The sequence below is a fragment of the Rhinichthys klamathensis genome, unplaced genomic scaffold (assembly GCF_029890125.1).
Source record: "Rhinichthys klamathensis goyatoka isolate OS25496 unplaced genomic scaffold, OSU_Roscu_1.1 h1tg000234l_1, whole genome shotgun sequence".
NCBI classification, from domain to species: Eukaryota; Metazoa; Chordata; class Actinopteri; order Cypriniformes; family Leuciscidae; genus Rhinichthys; species Rhinichthys klamathensis.
The window spans coordinates 769,221-786,010 of NW_026606757.1; the positions used below are offsets into that span (position 1 = coordinate 769,221).

General features: G+C 41.9%; 1 protein-coding gene across 1 annotated transcript in view; it reads left to right on the plus strand.

Moving 5' to 3' along the window:
- pcsk5a (proprotein convertase subtilisin/kexin type 5a) overlaps window positions 1-13,689 on the plus strand; it is a 55,189-nt gene extending 41,500 nt beyond the window's left edge. The window contains exons 31-37 of the mRNA XM_056265485.1: window positions 5,240-5,482; window positions 7,778-8,011; window positions 8,606-8,780; window positions 9,074-9,291; window positions 10,318-10,418; window positions 10,507-10,702; window positions 12,952-13,689. Coding sequence (XP_056121460.1) covers window positions 5,240-5,482; window positions 7,778-8,011; window positions 8,606-8,780; window positions 9,074-9,291; window positions 10,318-10,418; window positions 10,507-10,702; window positions 12,952-13,424 — 1,640 coding nt within the window. The 3' untranslated portion in view covers window positions 13,425-13,689. The remainder of the gene's footprint in view (window positions 1-5,239; window positions 5,483-7,777; window positions 8,012-8,605; window positions 8,781-9,073; window positions 9,292-10,317; window positions 10,419-10,506; window positions 10,703-12,951) is intronic.
- Window positions 13,690-16,790: the final 3,101 nt, after the last annotated feature.

A 16,790-nucleotide genomic window follows, 5' to 3' on the forward strand; every position in this document is an offset into this window, starting at 1 on the left:
ACGAGGGTTACAGTCGTAACCCGAGACGTTCCCTTTCAAGGGGAATCGACACTTTGGGGAACGAAATGCCCACTGCGCCACACTGAGAGAAAACGCCCTGGTATGAAGCAATCTAGCATACTCAAGACGAGAGAACTTGTGACCCCGGTGTAGAGGGCAGATCCAAACTGTAATGTCTTATAAAGGTGTGAGGGGAGGCCCAGCCTGCGGCATCACAGACCTCTTGAAGGGAAACTCCTGACAGCAAAGCCTTAGAGTCGAGTCGAGTGAGCTTTAATCAGAAGAGGCGAAGGCAAACTGCGCGCCTCGTAAGCTGAAGATATAGCCTCTGCCATCCATCTGCTGATAGTCTGCTTAGAAACAGGGGAGCCCTTCTTAATTGACCCAAAACACACAAGAAGTTGGTCCGACTTCCTCCAGCCCGAGGTCCTCTGAGCATAGACCTCCAGGGCTCGGACCGGGCACAATAAATGTTGCTTAGCTTGCTCATCCGACACATGCGGTGGAGGATGAAACGCCTGAAGAATTATAGACCGTGCCACTTTTGACGGCACCTTAGGCACATAGCCAGGTCTAGGGTGGAGAATGGCCTTTACTCTGCCAGGAGCGAACTCGAGGCAAGAGGGAGCAACCGATAAAGCCTGCAGGTCCCCAACTCTTTTGAGGGACGTAATTGCGAGCAGGAAGGCTACTTTAAAGGACATGAATTTCTCAGACACCTCATCCAAGGGCTCGAAGGGTGCCAGGGATAACCCTTCGAGGGCCACTATCAGGTCCCAAGCGGGAACTCTGGACTGGATGACAGGCCTCATCCTCCTAGCTCCATGAAGGAAATGTACAATTAGTGGGTGTCTCCCCAAGGTGCCCACCCCTAGAGGCATGTGGAAGGCAGCTATGGCCGCCACATAGACCTTAAGCGTGGACGGGGAGAGCCCGTCAGAGAAGCGACTCTGGAGGAACTCCAGCACTGAAGCCACCGGGCTGTTAACTGGGTCAAATTGAAGTTCTCTGCACCATAAATTGAAAACATTCCATTTTAAGGCATACAATTTCCTCGTGAGACCCAGCACTCTTTGAAAGTGTTTGACAGTAATGGTTAGGCCCAGCCTGAAACTCATTACTGTGGTCAAGATGGTATTTATACGAGCAGGAGACAACTGTGCCCGCATCGTAACTGAGTCCCAAACTACCCCCAGAAAAATAGTTCTCTGCAGAGGAGTTAATGAACTCTTCTTGACATTGAGTCTTAGTCCCAAGCACCTTAGATGGTGCAGAACAACATCTCGATGTTGAACTGCCATCACCTCCGACTCTGCCAGAATCAGCCAGTCGTCGATGTAGTTGAGGATGCGGATGCCTTGAAGTCTGAGAGGAGCAAGAGCAGCATCCATACATTTCGTGAAGGTGCGAGGTGACAGTGCTAGGCCGAATATAAGAACTCTGTATTGGTAAGCCTTTCCCTCGAAAGCAAACCTTAGAAACTTCCTGTGTTGAGGAAGGATGGAAATATGGAAGTAAGCATCCTTTAGATCTATCGTGACAAACCAGTCCTCGGATCTGATCCGACTCACGATAATAGGTATGGTCAACATTTTGAACCTGTATCTCCTCAGAGACCGGTTCAATACCCTGAGATCTAATATGGGACGTAAACCTCCATCCTTCTTGGGAACTATGAAGTACCGGCTGTAGAACCCGGTTTCTCGCTCTTGAGGAGGAACATACTCTATGGCCTCCTTCACTAAGAGGGACTGGACTTCCTGTTCCATGACCTGACCCTGCTCGGAGCTGACCAGTGTGTGCACGACCCCACTGAATTTCGGAGGGCGATACTCGAACTGGATTCTGTACCCCTTTTCTATTATATGCAGGACCCACTGAGATATATTTTGAAGACCCTTCCAGGTGTCTAAATAATCTACTAGGGGGATCAGTCTCTCGATACTGACCTCTGGTGTTATATTTAAGACCTCGGTGACCTGAAGCAGTTGACTGGCAGGTCTTAACCGAAATAATTTTTCTGCAGGCCTCGTGAGAGGAAGCGAACTCGACAGAGCCGCCAAATTTATGGGCGGACCCTGTGATATGCGTTCGCTGGAGGCCGATGCGTCCCGAGGCGCCTTTGGCGGCGGCAAGCAAACATTGATTTCCTGAGGGCTCCGTGAAGGAGCGAGTTGTTGATACTCGATCGCAGGGGGGAACGCCCTCAGAGGCCTGCGCAACACGTCAGGACCTCTTTGTCGAAGCCTTCCTTGCCTGGATGACAGTCCTCAGATCTGCCCTGGGCTGGGAAGACTTCGGCTGAGAGTGTTGCCTCTGGCTCCAGGCCTTTTTCGGGGGAGCACGAGAAGCAACACTCTCTCTCTGCTGTTGCAGGTGTGAGGAGCTGGCGACAGCCTCGTGGGACTGCCCCCTGGCAGCAGACCCACGAGACTTGGGACGACGGTGGGGGATGAGGTGTTTTAAAGCGGCTGACTGTCGTTTCGTCTCCTGAAACCTCTCGACGACAGTGGTGACTGCGTCGCTGAAGAGGCCAGAAGACGAAATCGGGGCATCGAGGAGGAAGGCCCTGTCCTTGTCCCCGACACTCGACAAGTTCAGCCACAAATGTCTCTCCGTTGCTACCAAAGCTGCCATAGAACGGCCGATTGCACTGGTCGTCTCCTTGGTAGCACGGAGAGACAAGTCAACCACTCGACGCATCTCCTGAATATCATCGAGGGCGACCTCCCCGCTGTCATCCACCTCTTTTAACAGGTCGGCCTGGTATGCCTGCAGAAGCCCCATTGTGTGCAGGCATGCACCAGCTCGACCTGCCGTCATATACGCTTTCCCAACCAAGGCCGATGTTGTACGGCAGGTCGGCCTGGTATGCCTGTAGAAGCCCCATTTTGTGCAGGCATGCACCAGCTCGACCTGCCGTCATATACGCTTTCCCAACCAAGGCCGATGTTGTACGGCAGGGCTTGGAGGGAAGCGCCGGAGCCCTCAGGGACGATGCAGCCTCGGGTGAGAGATGAGATGCAAACGTCTCTTCAACCCGTGGGATCGTCCCATAGCCCATCTCTCTCGACCCCATTATGGATGACTATATGTGTACATTGGGGCTGGAAAGTCGAGAGGAGAAGGGCTTTTCCCACGATTTCGACACCTCGGTGTGGAGATCGTGGAAAAATGGGAGGCTCCGGCGCGAAGGCTGTGACCAGGCTTGCAGGAAGCGCTCATCGAGTTTACTTTTTACTGTCGCTTCCTGCTTCTCTGGTGGCCAACTGATATTTAATTTAGCCACAGCCCTATTCACAACCTCCAGCAGCTCCTCAGATGCAGGAGAATGGAGTGGCAGATCTTCACATTCCCCTGCATTGATGCTCAAAATATCCGCCTCCTCAGAGGCAGATAGTTCGAGCATCTGGTCCTCTTCACGGGCGGAAGAAGCCGCAGGGCGGGCTCCCGAACCGTGAGCGGGACCATGGGAACTGGTTGATGAATGTTGGGAAAGGGCCGAAGCCGTCTCAACATCCCCAACCAGATCCCTTTGCGATCCCCAAGAATGCATGCGACGCGCTGCCTCGACAGATGCGGGACCTGGTCCCTGGGGAGCGCGTGCCTGGCCTGTTTTATCGAACAGGCACAGGCGGGAACGGAGCGTTCTCATAGGCATGAGATCACAATTTGCACAGACAGCGCCCTCGAGCGCTGCCTGTGCATGCTCCATTCCCAGACAAACAACACAGAGCGAGTGTGTGTCACCCTCGCTCAAAAAGCGTGGACAAGGGGACGCACACTGTCTGAACTGCTTCTCTGCCATAATACATATATAAGTAACGTACAAACAACACTAAATAAGACACACAGTCACATAGAACGCTTGCTGAAGAACAGAAAGCTGACGCTGTTATGTTCCGGTGTCCTTTTATAGGTTCCACTTCACCGTCACATGCGACGTCACGGGTGACGTCATAACGCAACACCAATCAAGATTGGACTAGTTCCATACAGGCTTCAGACGCGTCACGCTGAAGGCGTTCCCCAAAGTGTCGATTCTCGACGCAGCGCGAGTTCCCTCAAAAGGGAACTAAAATATTTTTTCAATAAAATACAATTATTCACTTTTTCATATAACACATAAACATTTTTTTAATAATTCAAAATAAACTAATTTTAGAGTTTGATGTACACACTGAAAAACACAGCTATACGGCATACTGTAGTTCAGAACAATGTGGGCAAACGGATGTTCAGAAAAACATCCAAACATTCAGAAAAAACCTCCCCTCCCTCCACTCACAGCTCTCTCAGAACAGGAGACAAATAGATGAGCCATAATGCTTAAAATTTCTTGAAATAATAATTTCTGAACTCTATTGTCTTTATTCACCTGTTTCTCATGGTTTCTCAATAAAATGAATAAAAGTAACTAATGTGAATTTACCGCTAATGTCATATATAGCGTAGTTCTAATAGCTGGGCAGGCGGCACAGTGGCTCAGTGGGTAGCGCTGTTACCTCATAGTAAGGAGGTCCCTGGTTTGAGTCCTGGCTGAGCCAAGAGGCCTTTCTGTGTGGAGGCCTTTCTGTTCTCCCTGTGTCTGCTTGGGTTTCCTCCAGGTGCTCTGGTGTTTCCCCTATCAAAAAACATGCAGTATAGGTGAATTTGAGATGCTAAATTGTCTGTAGGTGTGTGAATCCTAAGCCATGTAATGGGGAGGGTTGGGGAAAGACCTAGCGACCTTCCCCGGAAAATTCATGAACAGTCTCTATGGCGAGATAGTAAGAGATGGCCCATAGAATCATCAAGCGTCGGATATGACTAAAAATGGTTAATGAATGAGTAGTGGAGCACATTTTAACCTGTGCAACCAGATTTAAACCTGGCTATATAGTGTCTTCTGCTTTTTAGCAAAGCATTAACTGAACTTCTAAATAACAGATTAAAATAATTGAAGATTTAGTGTCCTTTTGTAGTAATTGTAGTGTCCTTTTAAATAAACACTAAAAACTGAGATGAAAAATTCACTTAAGTAAGAAATTTACTTTTGCTATGGTTAAAAAAATGTTCAGCGATATTTTCCCAAAATTTCTTAATTTTTGTCTCTATATAGTGTTGATATGGCGACTAGTAAATGCACTTGTCAAGTTTCGTCATGCTAGCATGTTTGGAAATGTTTATACCGTTAAAACTAGCCCTGTTCCCACCTATATCTCACTTGATCTTTCATTTTTCTGTCCTCCAACTCTAGAGTGTAAGGAAGACTTCTTCCTGCATCAGGGTCAGTGTATAGTGGTGTGTCCTGATGGATTTTTCAAAGACATGGATCAAGGCGTTTGTAAACGTTGCCACACGGATTGTTTGTTATGTGATGGACCTGAATCGACCAACTGTGATGCATGTTTTGAACGTGACAGCACACTGCACAACGGAGCATGTCTTGCCCCCTGTCCCTCACATACTTACAGAGAAAGCAGGTCCAGAGAGTGCATGGGTGAGACTACATTACTTTCCTTACTGTTCGAAGACTGTAAAAAATGTATGTAATATAATCCATAAAAGACTAAAAATCACACCGTAAAAACAGTAAGTTCCTGTACCAAATGCGGTGAATAAACTGTAATATAGCTAGTAGGACATTTCATGTAATTTTACAGTAACATATAATTTTTACTGTAAATCTTAGTTAAATCCATAAAACCTAAAATGTTGGTATATATATATATATATATATATATATATATATATATATATATATATATATATATATATATATATATATATATATACATACTGAACAAAATTATAAACGCAACACTTTTGTTTTTGCCCTAATTTTTCATGAGCTGAATTCAAAGATCTAAGACTTTTTCTACAGTATGTACACAAAAGGCCTATTTCTCTCAAATATTTTTCTCAAATCTGTCTAAATCTGTGTTAGTGAGCACTTCTCCTTTCCCGAGATAATCCATCCACCTCACAGCTGTGGCATATCAAGATGTTGATTAGACAGCATGATTATTGCACAGGTGTGCCTTAGGCTGGCCACAATAAAAGGCAACTCTAAAATGTGCAGTTTTATCACACAGAACAATGTCACAGATGTCGCAGTTATGACGGAGCATGCAATTGGCAGGAATGTCCACCAGAGCTGTTGCCAGTGAATTGAATGTTCATTTCTCTACCATAAGCCGTCTCCAAAGGCGTTTCAGAGAATTTGACAGTACATCCAACCGGCCTCACAACCGCAGACCATGTGTAACCACACCAGCCCAGGACCTCCACATCCAGCATCTTCACCTCCAAGATTGTCTGAGACCAGCCACCCGGACAGCTGCTGCAACAATCGGTTTGCATAACCAAACAATTTCTGCACAAACTGTTAGAAACCGTCTCAGGGAAGCTTATCTGCATGCTCGTCGTCCTCATCGGGGTCTCGACCTGACTGCAGTTCGTTGTTGTGACCGACTTGAGTGGGCAAATGCTCATATTCGATGGCGTCTGGCACTTTGGAGAGGTGTTCTCTTCACGGATGAATCCCGGTTTTCACTGTACAGGGCAGATGGCAGACAGTGTGTATGGCGTTGTGTGGGTGAGCGGTTTGCTGATGTCAACATTGTGAATCGAGTGGCCCATGGTGGCGGTGGGGTTATGGTATGGGCAGGCGTATGTTATGGACAACGAACACAGGTGCATTTTATTGATGGCATTTTGAATGCACAGAGATACCGTGATGAGATCCTGAGGCCCATTGTTGTGCCTTTCATCCACGACCATCACCTCATGTTGCAGCATGATAATGCACAGCCCCATGTTGCAAGGATCTGTACACAATTCCTGGAAGCTGAAAACATCTGTTCTTGCATGCCCAGCAAACTCACCGGACATGTCACCCATTGAGCATGTTTGGGATGCTCTGGATCGGCGTATACGACACCGTGTTCCAGGTCCTGCCAATATCCAGCAACTTCGCACAGCCATTGAAGAGGAGTGGACCAACATTCCACAGGCCACAATCAACATCCTGATCTACTCTATGTGAAGAAGATGTGTTGCACTGCGTGAGGCAAATGGTGGTCACACCAGATACTGACTGGTTTTCAGACCCCAATACAGTAAAACTGCACATTTTAGAGTGGCCTTTTATTGTGGCCAGCCTAAGGCACACCTGTGAGATGGATGGATTATCTCGGCAAAGGAGAAGTGCACACTAACACAGATTTAGACAGATTTGTGAACATTATTTGAGAGAAATAGGCCTTTTGTGTACATAAAAAAAGTCTTAGATCTTTGAGTTCAGCTCATGAAAAATGGGGGCAAAAACAAAACTGTTGGCGTTTATAATTTTGTCCAGTGTATTACAGAAAATTCAGGGATTCATTTGTTAACATTAGTTAAAGTATTAACTAACATTGAGCAATACATTGGTTACAGTATTTATTAATCTTAAAATTGTTTAATAAAAATCTGTTCGTTGTTTGTTCAAGGTAGTTCACAGTGCATTAACTAATGTTAACAAATACAACTTTTGATTTTATTAATGTATTAGTAAATATTGAAATTACCGTTAACTAAGATTAATAAATGCTGTAGAAGCATTGTTCTTTCTTAGTCCATGTTGACAAATGAAAACTTTTTGTGAAGTGTTACCAAAATGGGAACCACAAACAATTCAATTGAATTAAAGTTAAATTACAATTAAGTTGATTGTTCTATAAATTATGATATTTTTAATGACCATAACTAGGTCACATGATGTTGATGAAAGGTCTTTGTCTCTGTTCTGCAGCCTGTGATAGTTCCTGTCTAACCTGTTCTGGACCTCGCGACACATCCTGCACTAGCTGCATTGAGGGCCTGACGATGGATGCCCACGGGCGCTGTGCCACACCCACCACCTGCCCCTCACACCACTACAGCAACCAGGACGGAGAATGTCACTTGTGTCACAAATATTGCCATGAGTGCTCCGGCCCACATCAGGACAGTTGCCTCAGCTGCAACCAGAACCACTATCTACTCAGTGAGTTCATGCAATTGAGGCATGGTATGATACTCTCTTGATTCGCAAAGTGGAAGATGACTTCAGTGCAAAGAAATCGGAGAAATGGAGAAAGTTGTATCAGAGGGGCAATGAGTAGTCCCTTATATTTTGAAATCAAATGCATTTTCTATATCTTCTGGGTTAGTTCAGAGTCCTAGGTCCATTCTTGAGACAGCCATTAAAGAGATAGTTCACCCAAAAATGAAAATGTTGTCATCATTTACTCACCCTCAAGTTGTTCCAAACCTGTATGAATTTTGTTCTTATGCTGAACACAAAAGAAGATATTTTGAAGAATATGGCTAACCAACCATTTGATGGACCCAATTGACTTCCATAGTATAGAGAAAAAATTCTATGGAAATCAATAGGGCTGAATATATTACAGAATTCCTGTTGTCCAAATATTCAGCATCTTGAAAATACAGTTGTACTAAAATATCAAAAGTAGACATTTTTAACTTAGTTTCAAACATGTTTGTTAGCATAGAATCAGCTGAATGTGTGCAGTTAAATCCACAGGTTCAAATAATATTTCATGAGTAGTAAACAAAGATTCCACTTCATTCACAGATGGCAGCTGTGTGAATGTGTGTCCAGATGAATTCTTCAGAGGGGAAACACAGCGCTGTGAACCCTGTCATCCTAACTGCCTCGACTGCATGGGGCGGCACAGTCACGAGTGCCTGAGCTGCAGAGATCACCTTTACAGAGACGTCAAAGAATGTGTGGACACATGCCGCTCTGGGTAACTACAATACTGAATATCTATGTTGGTTTATAAACAGTAGTTAACAAAAAATGACTGATAGATTATCAGAAGCTGATGAATTTTTTATGTGGTTTCTTGTTGTGTTTTATAAGCCTGGTTTCACAGACGGGGGTTAGATTAAGCCAGAATTAGGCCTTAGTTTAATTAGGACAACTAAAATCTTACTGGTGTGCATCTTTAGACAAAACAATAGCACTGACATATTTTAATAGGTAGCCCATTTCATTACAATTTTCTGTGTTCTAATATTTATGACTGAATCCTTCCAGTTACTATGCCTCAGCTGGCTCTAGGACATGTGAGCGGTGTGATGAGAGCTGTGGAGAGTGTCTTCAGGCCGGAGCCGAGGGGTGTATGAGCTGCAAAGAGGGGATGCTGTTTATCAGAAAACAGGGGCGCTGTGTGCACTCCTGTCCTGATGCATTCTACCACGACACTCACCACAAAACATGCGAGGCATGCCACCCCACCTGCAGAACATGCACAGGTATGGAACAGCTTACAGATCTGACTAAATATTTCAGACAAACTAGTCAATTCCACAGGCCTTTTGACAAATAAATGCACTTAAAGGGTTAGTTCACCCAAAAATGAAAATTATGTCAATAACACCCTCACGTCGTCCCAAGCCCGTAAGACCTCCGTTCATCTTCGGAACACAGTTTAAGATATTTTAGATTTAGTCCGAGAGTTTTCTGTCCCTCCGTTGAAAATGTATGTACGGTATACTGTCCTTGTCCAGAAAGGAAATAAAGACATCATCAAAGTAGTCCATGTGCCATCAGTGGGTTAGTTAGAATGTTTTAAAGCATCGAAAATACATTTTGGTCCAAAAATAACAAAAACTACGACTTTATTCAGCATTGTATTCTCTTCCGGTTCTGTTGTCAAGCCGCGTTCAGTGACGCTGCTGACGTGTTCTGGTGCGTCCGTGTATTCGGGTTCAAATAAATATGGCTGGGCAAAAAAATGCAATGCAAGTCTTCCTCTGTGTCGAAATCCTTAGACATAAGGATTACACGTATTACACTGATAACACGTATTACAATACACGTGATACAATATTAGAAACAACACAAAATTTTAGTTTTGCATAAATGCTTTGTCAGCTGTACACTTTAGCCAAATTAAATTGACGTAATTATGAAATTGCCTATAAATATGTACTTAAGTCCTACTTTTGTCAAAAAACTCTTAAATTTCAACTAATTGCCTTGATTAACATGCATTTTTAACAATAATAGAATATACTTAAATGCAAACTGAATATTATTTCCATAATAAAAGTATTCCTCACACTAAACTCACAAACTCAAAGCAAAAAGAGCAATGTTTTGAAATCAACACAGATCAACAATGTTTCTTTCTTCAACTTGTGAGTGGCATATGCGTATGTACCTTGGATATGAGAAAGCATTTTAACAAAAAAAAAAAAAAACATTTCACATAAAATTCTATATTTAACTGTGATTAATTCAAACCTAAACTGCTGGGATGTCCTTTCGATTGACAGGCAAGAGTGTTGAGGATTGTGAGTCATGTCACCCAGGTTATACACTCACACAGGGTGCTTGCGAGTCGCCCTGCTTCACAGGACAATACGCTAAGTCTGAGGTAAACTTCTGTTCCAGTGCAGTCTAACACGCATTCTACTTTAATATTTTTCATGAATGTGGTCACCTGACTTGTGATCTCTCTGCAGGAGCAGGGCTATAACTGTGAATCATGTGATGAATCCTGTTTGGAATGTAAAGGTCCTGGGCATTATAACTGCACCATCTGTCCGGCACAGTTCATCCTGACAGCAGGGGGGCGCTGTCTGCCCTGCTGCGCCAACACAGAACAGGAAGACACAGCCCCAGTTCAGCTTGAGTGCTGTAACTGTACTGAAACTAGAGGTATTTGGACTTGTGTGCATTTCACAAGTGGCATTTCAAAATATTACCTGTACTAACAGGTTGATCAATGACATAAAAAACAACAACAAAGGCTTGTAGGAAATATGTGCCTCTACCTATTTTTTTTCAAAACTCTAAAGGCTTACTTATTCATATATTTGCATAACTTCATCAGCTCCATATGCATGGCTTTTCTGAAATAGTAAACTAGCTCACCTGGCACACCACTAAACATGAATACGAGTTCTGTGAAATACAGTAAAAGACCTATGATAAAAAAAAGTCTCAATAAAAGAAATGCTAAAATGCTATAGTTGCTTCAGCTAACATGTTTTTTTTCCTCACGTTTGCTTTTAACATGATCGGTTAGGTATAGTGTAGGGTTTAGTGTAGGTGGTACATTATTTTTTAAATGTGATAGCATTAACTCTTTAACGCCATTCCCTGGACATTGCATTTCCACTGCCACGATACGTAACAATCAATGTAATAAAACCCTGCCAGATTCACAGTGATCGCTTTGAAAGTGCCGCAAAACATGCAAGAAGTAACATAATGTTTTGCAGAAATGTCATTACCAGCGCCGCCGCTCCCACCACGCGCATCACGCGCTGTGCGTAGGGCACCAAGTGCTGAGGGGGCACCAAAAATAGCCTAATGAAAAACCAATCATCAAACTTCTTGTTATAATCAGATTCAGCGCGTTCTTCCTCTTCATTCCGCAGCGGCGCCGAGCAGAGACAGAGAGCACGTCAGAAACACAGGACAGGGTGTGTGTGTGTGTGTGTGTCATGTGTTTGTTCATCTGAGCCTCATTGGTCTGTCACTGCTCGTCAATGTCAGAATATTTGAGATGACCAATCAAATCAAAGTAGGCGGGCTTTATGTTCACAGACGCTGAGCGCGAATTTTAACAGTGCAACTCGACGCTTCAGTGTACGGTCAAGTGCGAGATAAGATGTAAGTAGCTAAACTTAACTTTATTTGACAGTTTTTTTTAGGTCATAAATGTTAAACGAATGACAAAAAATAATTAGGCAAACTAATATAGTTTTGTCTAATTTCGCTATTTTGAACTGAAAATAGGCCTATGTCATAGCTGCCAACTCTCACGCATTGGCCGTGAGACACCCGCATTTGATTGGTTTCACACGCTCACACGCCACACTCCCGATTTCTCACGCTGAAGTGTCAACCCGGGCGGTCAAATGCCTGGAAGATGAGTTTATCTATATATCTACCTGTTGAGCCACTCGTGATCGACTAGTTATACCGCAAATTCGTTAAAAATCTCCCGTTATCTAGAGCGAGCGTGCATGCGAGACAGAGATTGTGCTCCAAACCGCGTAGAGCGAGCGAGAGACCTTGCGCGAGCGAGACCACCCCCCCCCCCCCCCCCCCCCCCGTCAACAAATCTCACGCCGAGCAAAACTCAAAAGTTGGCAGGTAAACATGTAGCCTAGTGTAATAGTTTAGGCTATTGTCATTGTGAGGGGACAAGAAACATGAACAAAGCCGTTTTCATCATGTTAGCCACAGGATTAATAATGAATGTGTACATATTGAGAATAAAATACAAATTGTAACCTTTAGAAAATTAAAAAAAGCCAACTTTAGGAGGGGAAGAGACAGGGCAAGATAAAAACAAAGAGAAAAGAGTGTGATGCTGATGAGGAGAGAAAAATAATCAGCTGCCCACTGACATGGTTTTAAAGCTGTTGTTATCGATATATATTTTTTTTTTTTTTTGCCTTCACAACATCTTAAAATGCACATCTGTAGTTCAGAAAAATCCAAAATTTCCCCCGAACACCCCTAACTAACCTGCCTCAAATTCGGAACCCCAGTGATTATAAAACCATGCCATTGCATGGTAATGAAACTAGTTAATAGTAAGCATTAGACCCTAAACTAAAGTGTTACTTTTTAATTTTTGCATTTTTTTTATAAATCATACCCTCATTGGGGGCTTAGCCCCCCTAAATGAAAATCCTAAATGAAAATTTTTTTTTTTTTTTAGGGGGGGGGGGCGGGGGGGCATCATAAAGGAATTATGCTTAGGGCACCAAAATGGCTAGCAGCGGCACTGGTCATTACAGTTATGTTTTTCCAATGAACCTGGGATGGAATTTTCATTTGAGGGTGAAATGTTTCTTTAATACTAAAATAGTAACTTAAAAATAGTTATCCTGTCTTGGTTCATTTGTTGTGTGTCAGACATTAAAACCAATCTTTTATCTCTGTTTAAGGTGAGTGTGTCCTTAGCACTAACTTTGCCTTTCGAAACCATGAGGAAGAAGAGTACACAGGAAACCTGCCACTCTTTATCACCACCTCTATCCTGCTTGTCTTTGCCTCAATCTCCGTAATCATCCTCATTAAGCGTTCTCTTTCCAAACGACCCATGCCAGAGACCGCTATCCCACGTGGGTATGAAAAACTGGGCCATGGTGGCGGCAAAGACGGCTTCTACACATCATCATCAACCTCTGCCTACGGTGGTCAAGCAAGCTCTAGTTCTGGACTTTTCCGTGAGTCACAGCTAGTGGATCTTGGAGATCAGAAGGGGACTCGAGATGATGACGATGAAGATGATGAAGATGAAGATATTGTGTACATGGGGCAGGATGGCACTGTTTATCGCAAATTCAGATACGGGCAACTGGGAGACGAGCAGGAAGATGAGTTAGAATATGACGATGAGAGCTACAACTACCGATAACACCTTCATCTGTTTTAACAAAAATTTATTCTGCAGGGTTACTGAAAATTGTCACTTAGCATGCAAAAGCAACATTGTGTTTGAAAATTATATTTAAAAAGTTCTGAAGAGTTCAGCAAAGTTCAGAACTCATATGTGAATAGTAATATATTGTTTAGGATGATATAATGGCAATCACAAATTGTAGTTTAAAGTCCCCCTGTAGTCAATACTTGTATTCCTTGAAACTCATATTTGATCACCAAAATTACATATTTAAACGTTTTTTTTTTTTTTTTTAAAAATGGAGCATGCCTTAAAATAGCTTGAATGCAACTTTAAACCCTTGCCTCATTAACCACATATGGTTCTATGAATATGCAAATTAGCCCCGCCTCCACTCACTCACACCAGCTCAGAGATCCACTCGTTGACGATCAGACGTGATTGGTAACAAGGTAGTTTGTGACGTTAGAAACACTTTGGCTTTGGTTCACTGCAGTGACTTATGAATTTGCCCATGGTTTGTCTTAACCACATTAAAAACACCACATAGACATATAAACAACATTAAACACTTGGTTTTCACCACAGGGGTACTTTAAGATTTAATGCTGTAGGTGGTCCTTTCAGCTCCTTGTCTTTTTTGACCTTCATTTTTCATCTTTTATGAAGACAGCTGAGTGTTGTTCTTTTTTCGTTTTTTTTTTTTTCGTTCTACATGGGCGAGTGATTTTTTTTTTTTTTTGGAACGTGTGCATTAAGTCAACAGATCCTATGACCTATTTTTGCTAGTAGCAGAAGTACAGATTAGCTGTTTTTTTTTCCACTGATGACTTTGTCTTTTGGTCATTTTTTGTTGTGAAAGTGTGTCAACTGTACATTTTAATAAAAGTATAACAATGCTATGTGTTAATTTCCTATTCCAAGTACAGTCAATAATTTTTTACTTACTGCATTTCAATTATCCAAATTAGATTCTACTTCTGCCCCAAGATGTTTGATTGTCTCTCCGGTAACATTTGTGCCTTCATCAAAATAATGATCATACCGAACTACTCAAAAAGTATTGAACCAAATTTTATTATGCTTTGGATAAATAACTAATCAAGTAATATCAGAGGACATATTTATGTTTGTATGTGATTGACACTATTGGCACTATGAGAAAAAAAATCGATAGAAAAAAAAAAAGTTCTGGTAATTTTCTGCCAGGACATTATTGTCACTGGGGTTTAGACAAATCGTACGAATTCGTACGAGTGAGGTCGTACGAATTCGTACAAAGTAGCCACCTCGTACTCACTGGTACGAAGTGGTCGTGAGATAGCGTTGGAGGATCTGTACTGCAAAACAACTCAATGTGACACTTATAAGTTTACACACATTTCCTTTAAGCCTAAAACACAATACAATCGATGCATAATTCAAAATATGGTTAAAACACCTATTTAAAAAAATCTTCATATTAACAATATATTTTTACGGAATTTTGGGCATCTGAAAATTAAAATTTGCTTCATTCAGAATAATCAAGTCAAAATTCAAGTCACTTTTTCATCCAGATTTCAACAGATACATTATGTGCCAATGTGTAAGGTAAGGATGGTTGCAGAGATTAAAATTAAATTAGGGTTAGGTTAACTGTAAACATCAAATGTTCCAAGACAAATGTAATAAAAAAGAAGTGTGTGCCAATCATGGCTATCACAAAGTACGATAAAAATAGTCCATGACTCATGCACTTTCTAAGTATCCAAATCTTCTGAAGTCATTTCATAGATTTGTGAGAGAAACAGATCAGATTTTATTTGTTATTCATTCATACTGATGCTAGAATTTTTCTTTGTGTGTGTGTGTGTGTGTTGTGTGTATTATCCCTTGAACATTAAACTTTAACAAATGTGCTTTTCAGAGAGCCAGTGTTGCAACATACAGATTTTTGTCATTTAAAATTTCTGAAAGAAATGTCAGGTATCAAAATAGTACATAAAATACTACCATACAACTGTTCAGATATTAATTAAATTTATTGATATTACTCTGCAATATGACATACATCTCAATCTTAATATGCTCTGCTGGAGAAGGCCTCTGGATAAAAGTTCATATTCATATTCTTAGATAGAATTTCAGTCTAAAAGGATCAAATATCAACAATCAGGGACACATGCAGTGATACAATCGCACACATAATGTCTCTCAAATATTCACACACACTTGCACACTTCATTTGAATATTGTGCTATACAGCAATCTTTTTAAGTCCCTTTATTTTAGTTTCCAAACCTGTTAGCAGGAAGAACTTGGTGCCTAACAGCATATAAACACATTCACAAACAATCACACACCAAAATACAAACCTATACACATACACTCTCACACACTGACACAAGAGGTGTTCGGAAGTAGACAGAGAAGTCACAATGAAAGTGAAAACCTCTGAAACAGCATGCTCTTAGGATTTGACAGACCTTTGATTGTGGCACTATTTTTACCTTTAAACATGGAAAACACTCAATAAGACATCAAAGTTCTGAAACATCTATAGGCCTGATTTTAGTGTTTTGAGCACAAGAACGACTAATGCATTACTACATAGCTTATAATTCTTAAAGGTGAAGTGTGTCATTATGGCGCCTCTAGTGGCACCAAACAGAATATCAAAAATAACTTGATTTAAAATGTTAAAGACCTACACACACACACACACACGCAAGCACGCACGCACGCACGCACACACACACACACACACACACACACACACACACACACACACATATATATATATATATATATATATATATCCTTTTTTAATTTGATTATTTCATTAACATTGCTTTGTGAGAATGTAGTTCTCTCTCATTAAAGCCGTAAAAGACAGTCTTGAATCTGTTTTTTTGTAAAAAATTTAAATACTTTTTTGCTTCAAATCAAAGTTTGTAATGTTATGATTCACCTCTTAGCTGATTAGTTTGGTTCGTGACTTATAACTTTTTTAAATCCCTATAGGAAAAATGACTTCTGGACCCAAGGCCACTGAAAAAGTGAGCACTGTTGCACTCTATCATGTTTAAATTAGCAAACACTGGGTTTCGCAAACGTTCTGAGGCCACCTCTTGTGGCAATATCCACTATTGTTCAAAGAAATTCATGTAATTAATTGAGCCAGACATGTGTGACAGCAAAAACGATTATGAAACAATTTTTGAAAGAGCCACAAAAGTCTTTATGCTACATTGTTCACAGAGTCAACCTATGAAGGGCTTAAAAGATTAATTCACCCCCCAAAAAATAAAAATTGTCATCAATTACTTACCCTCACGCCATTCCAAACCCGTAAGACTTTCGTTCATCTTCGAATCACAAATGAAGATATTATAATAG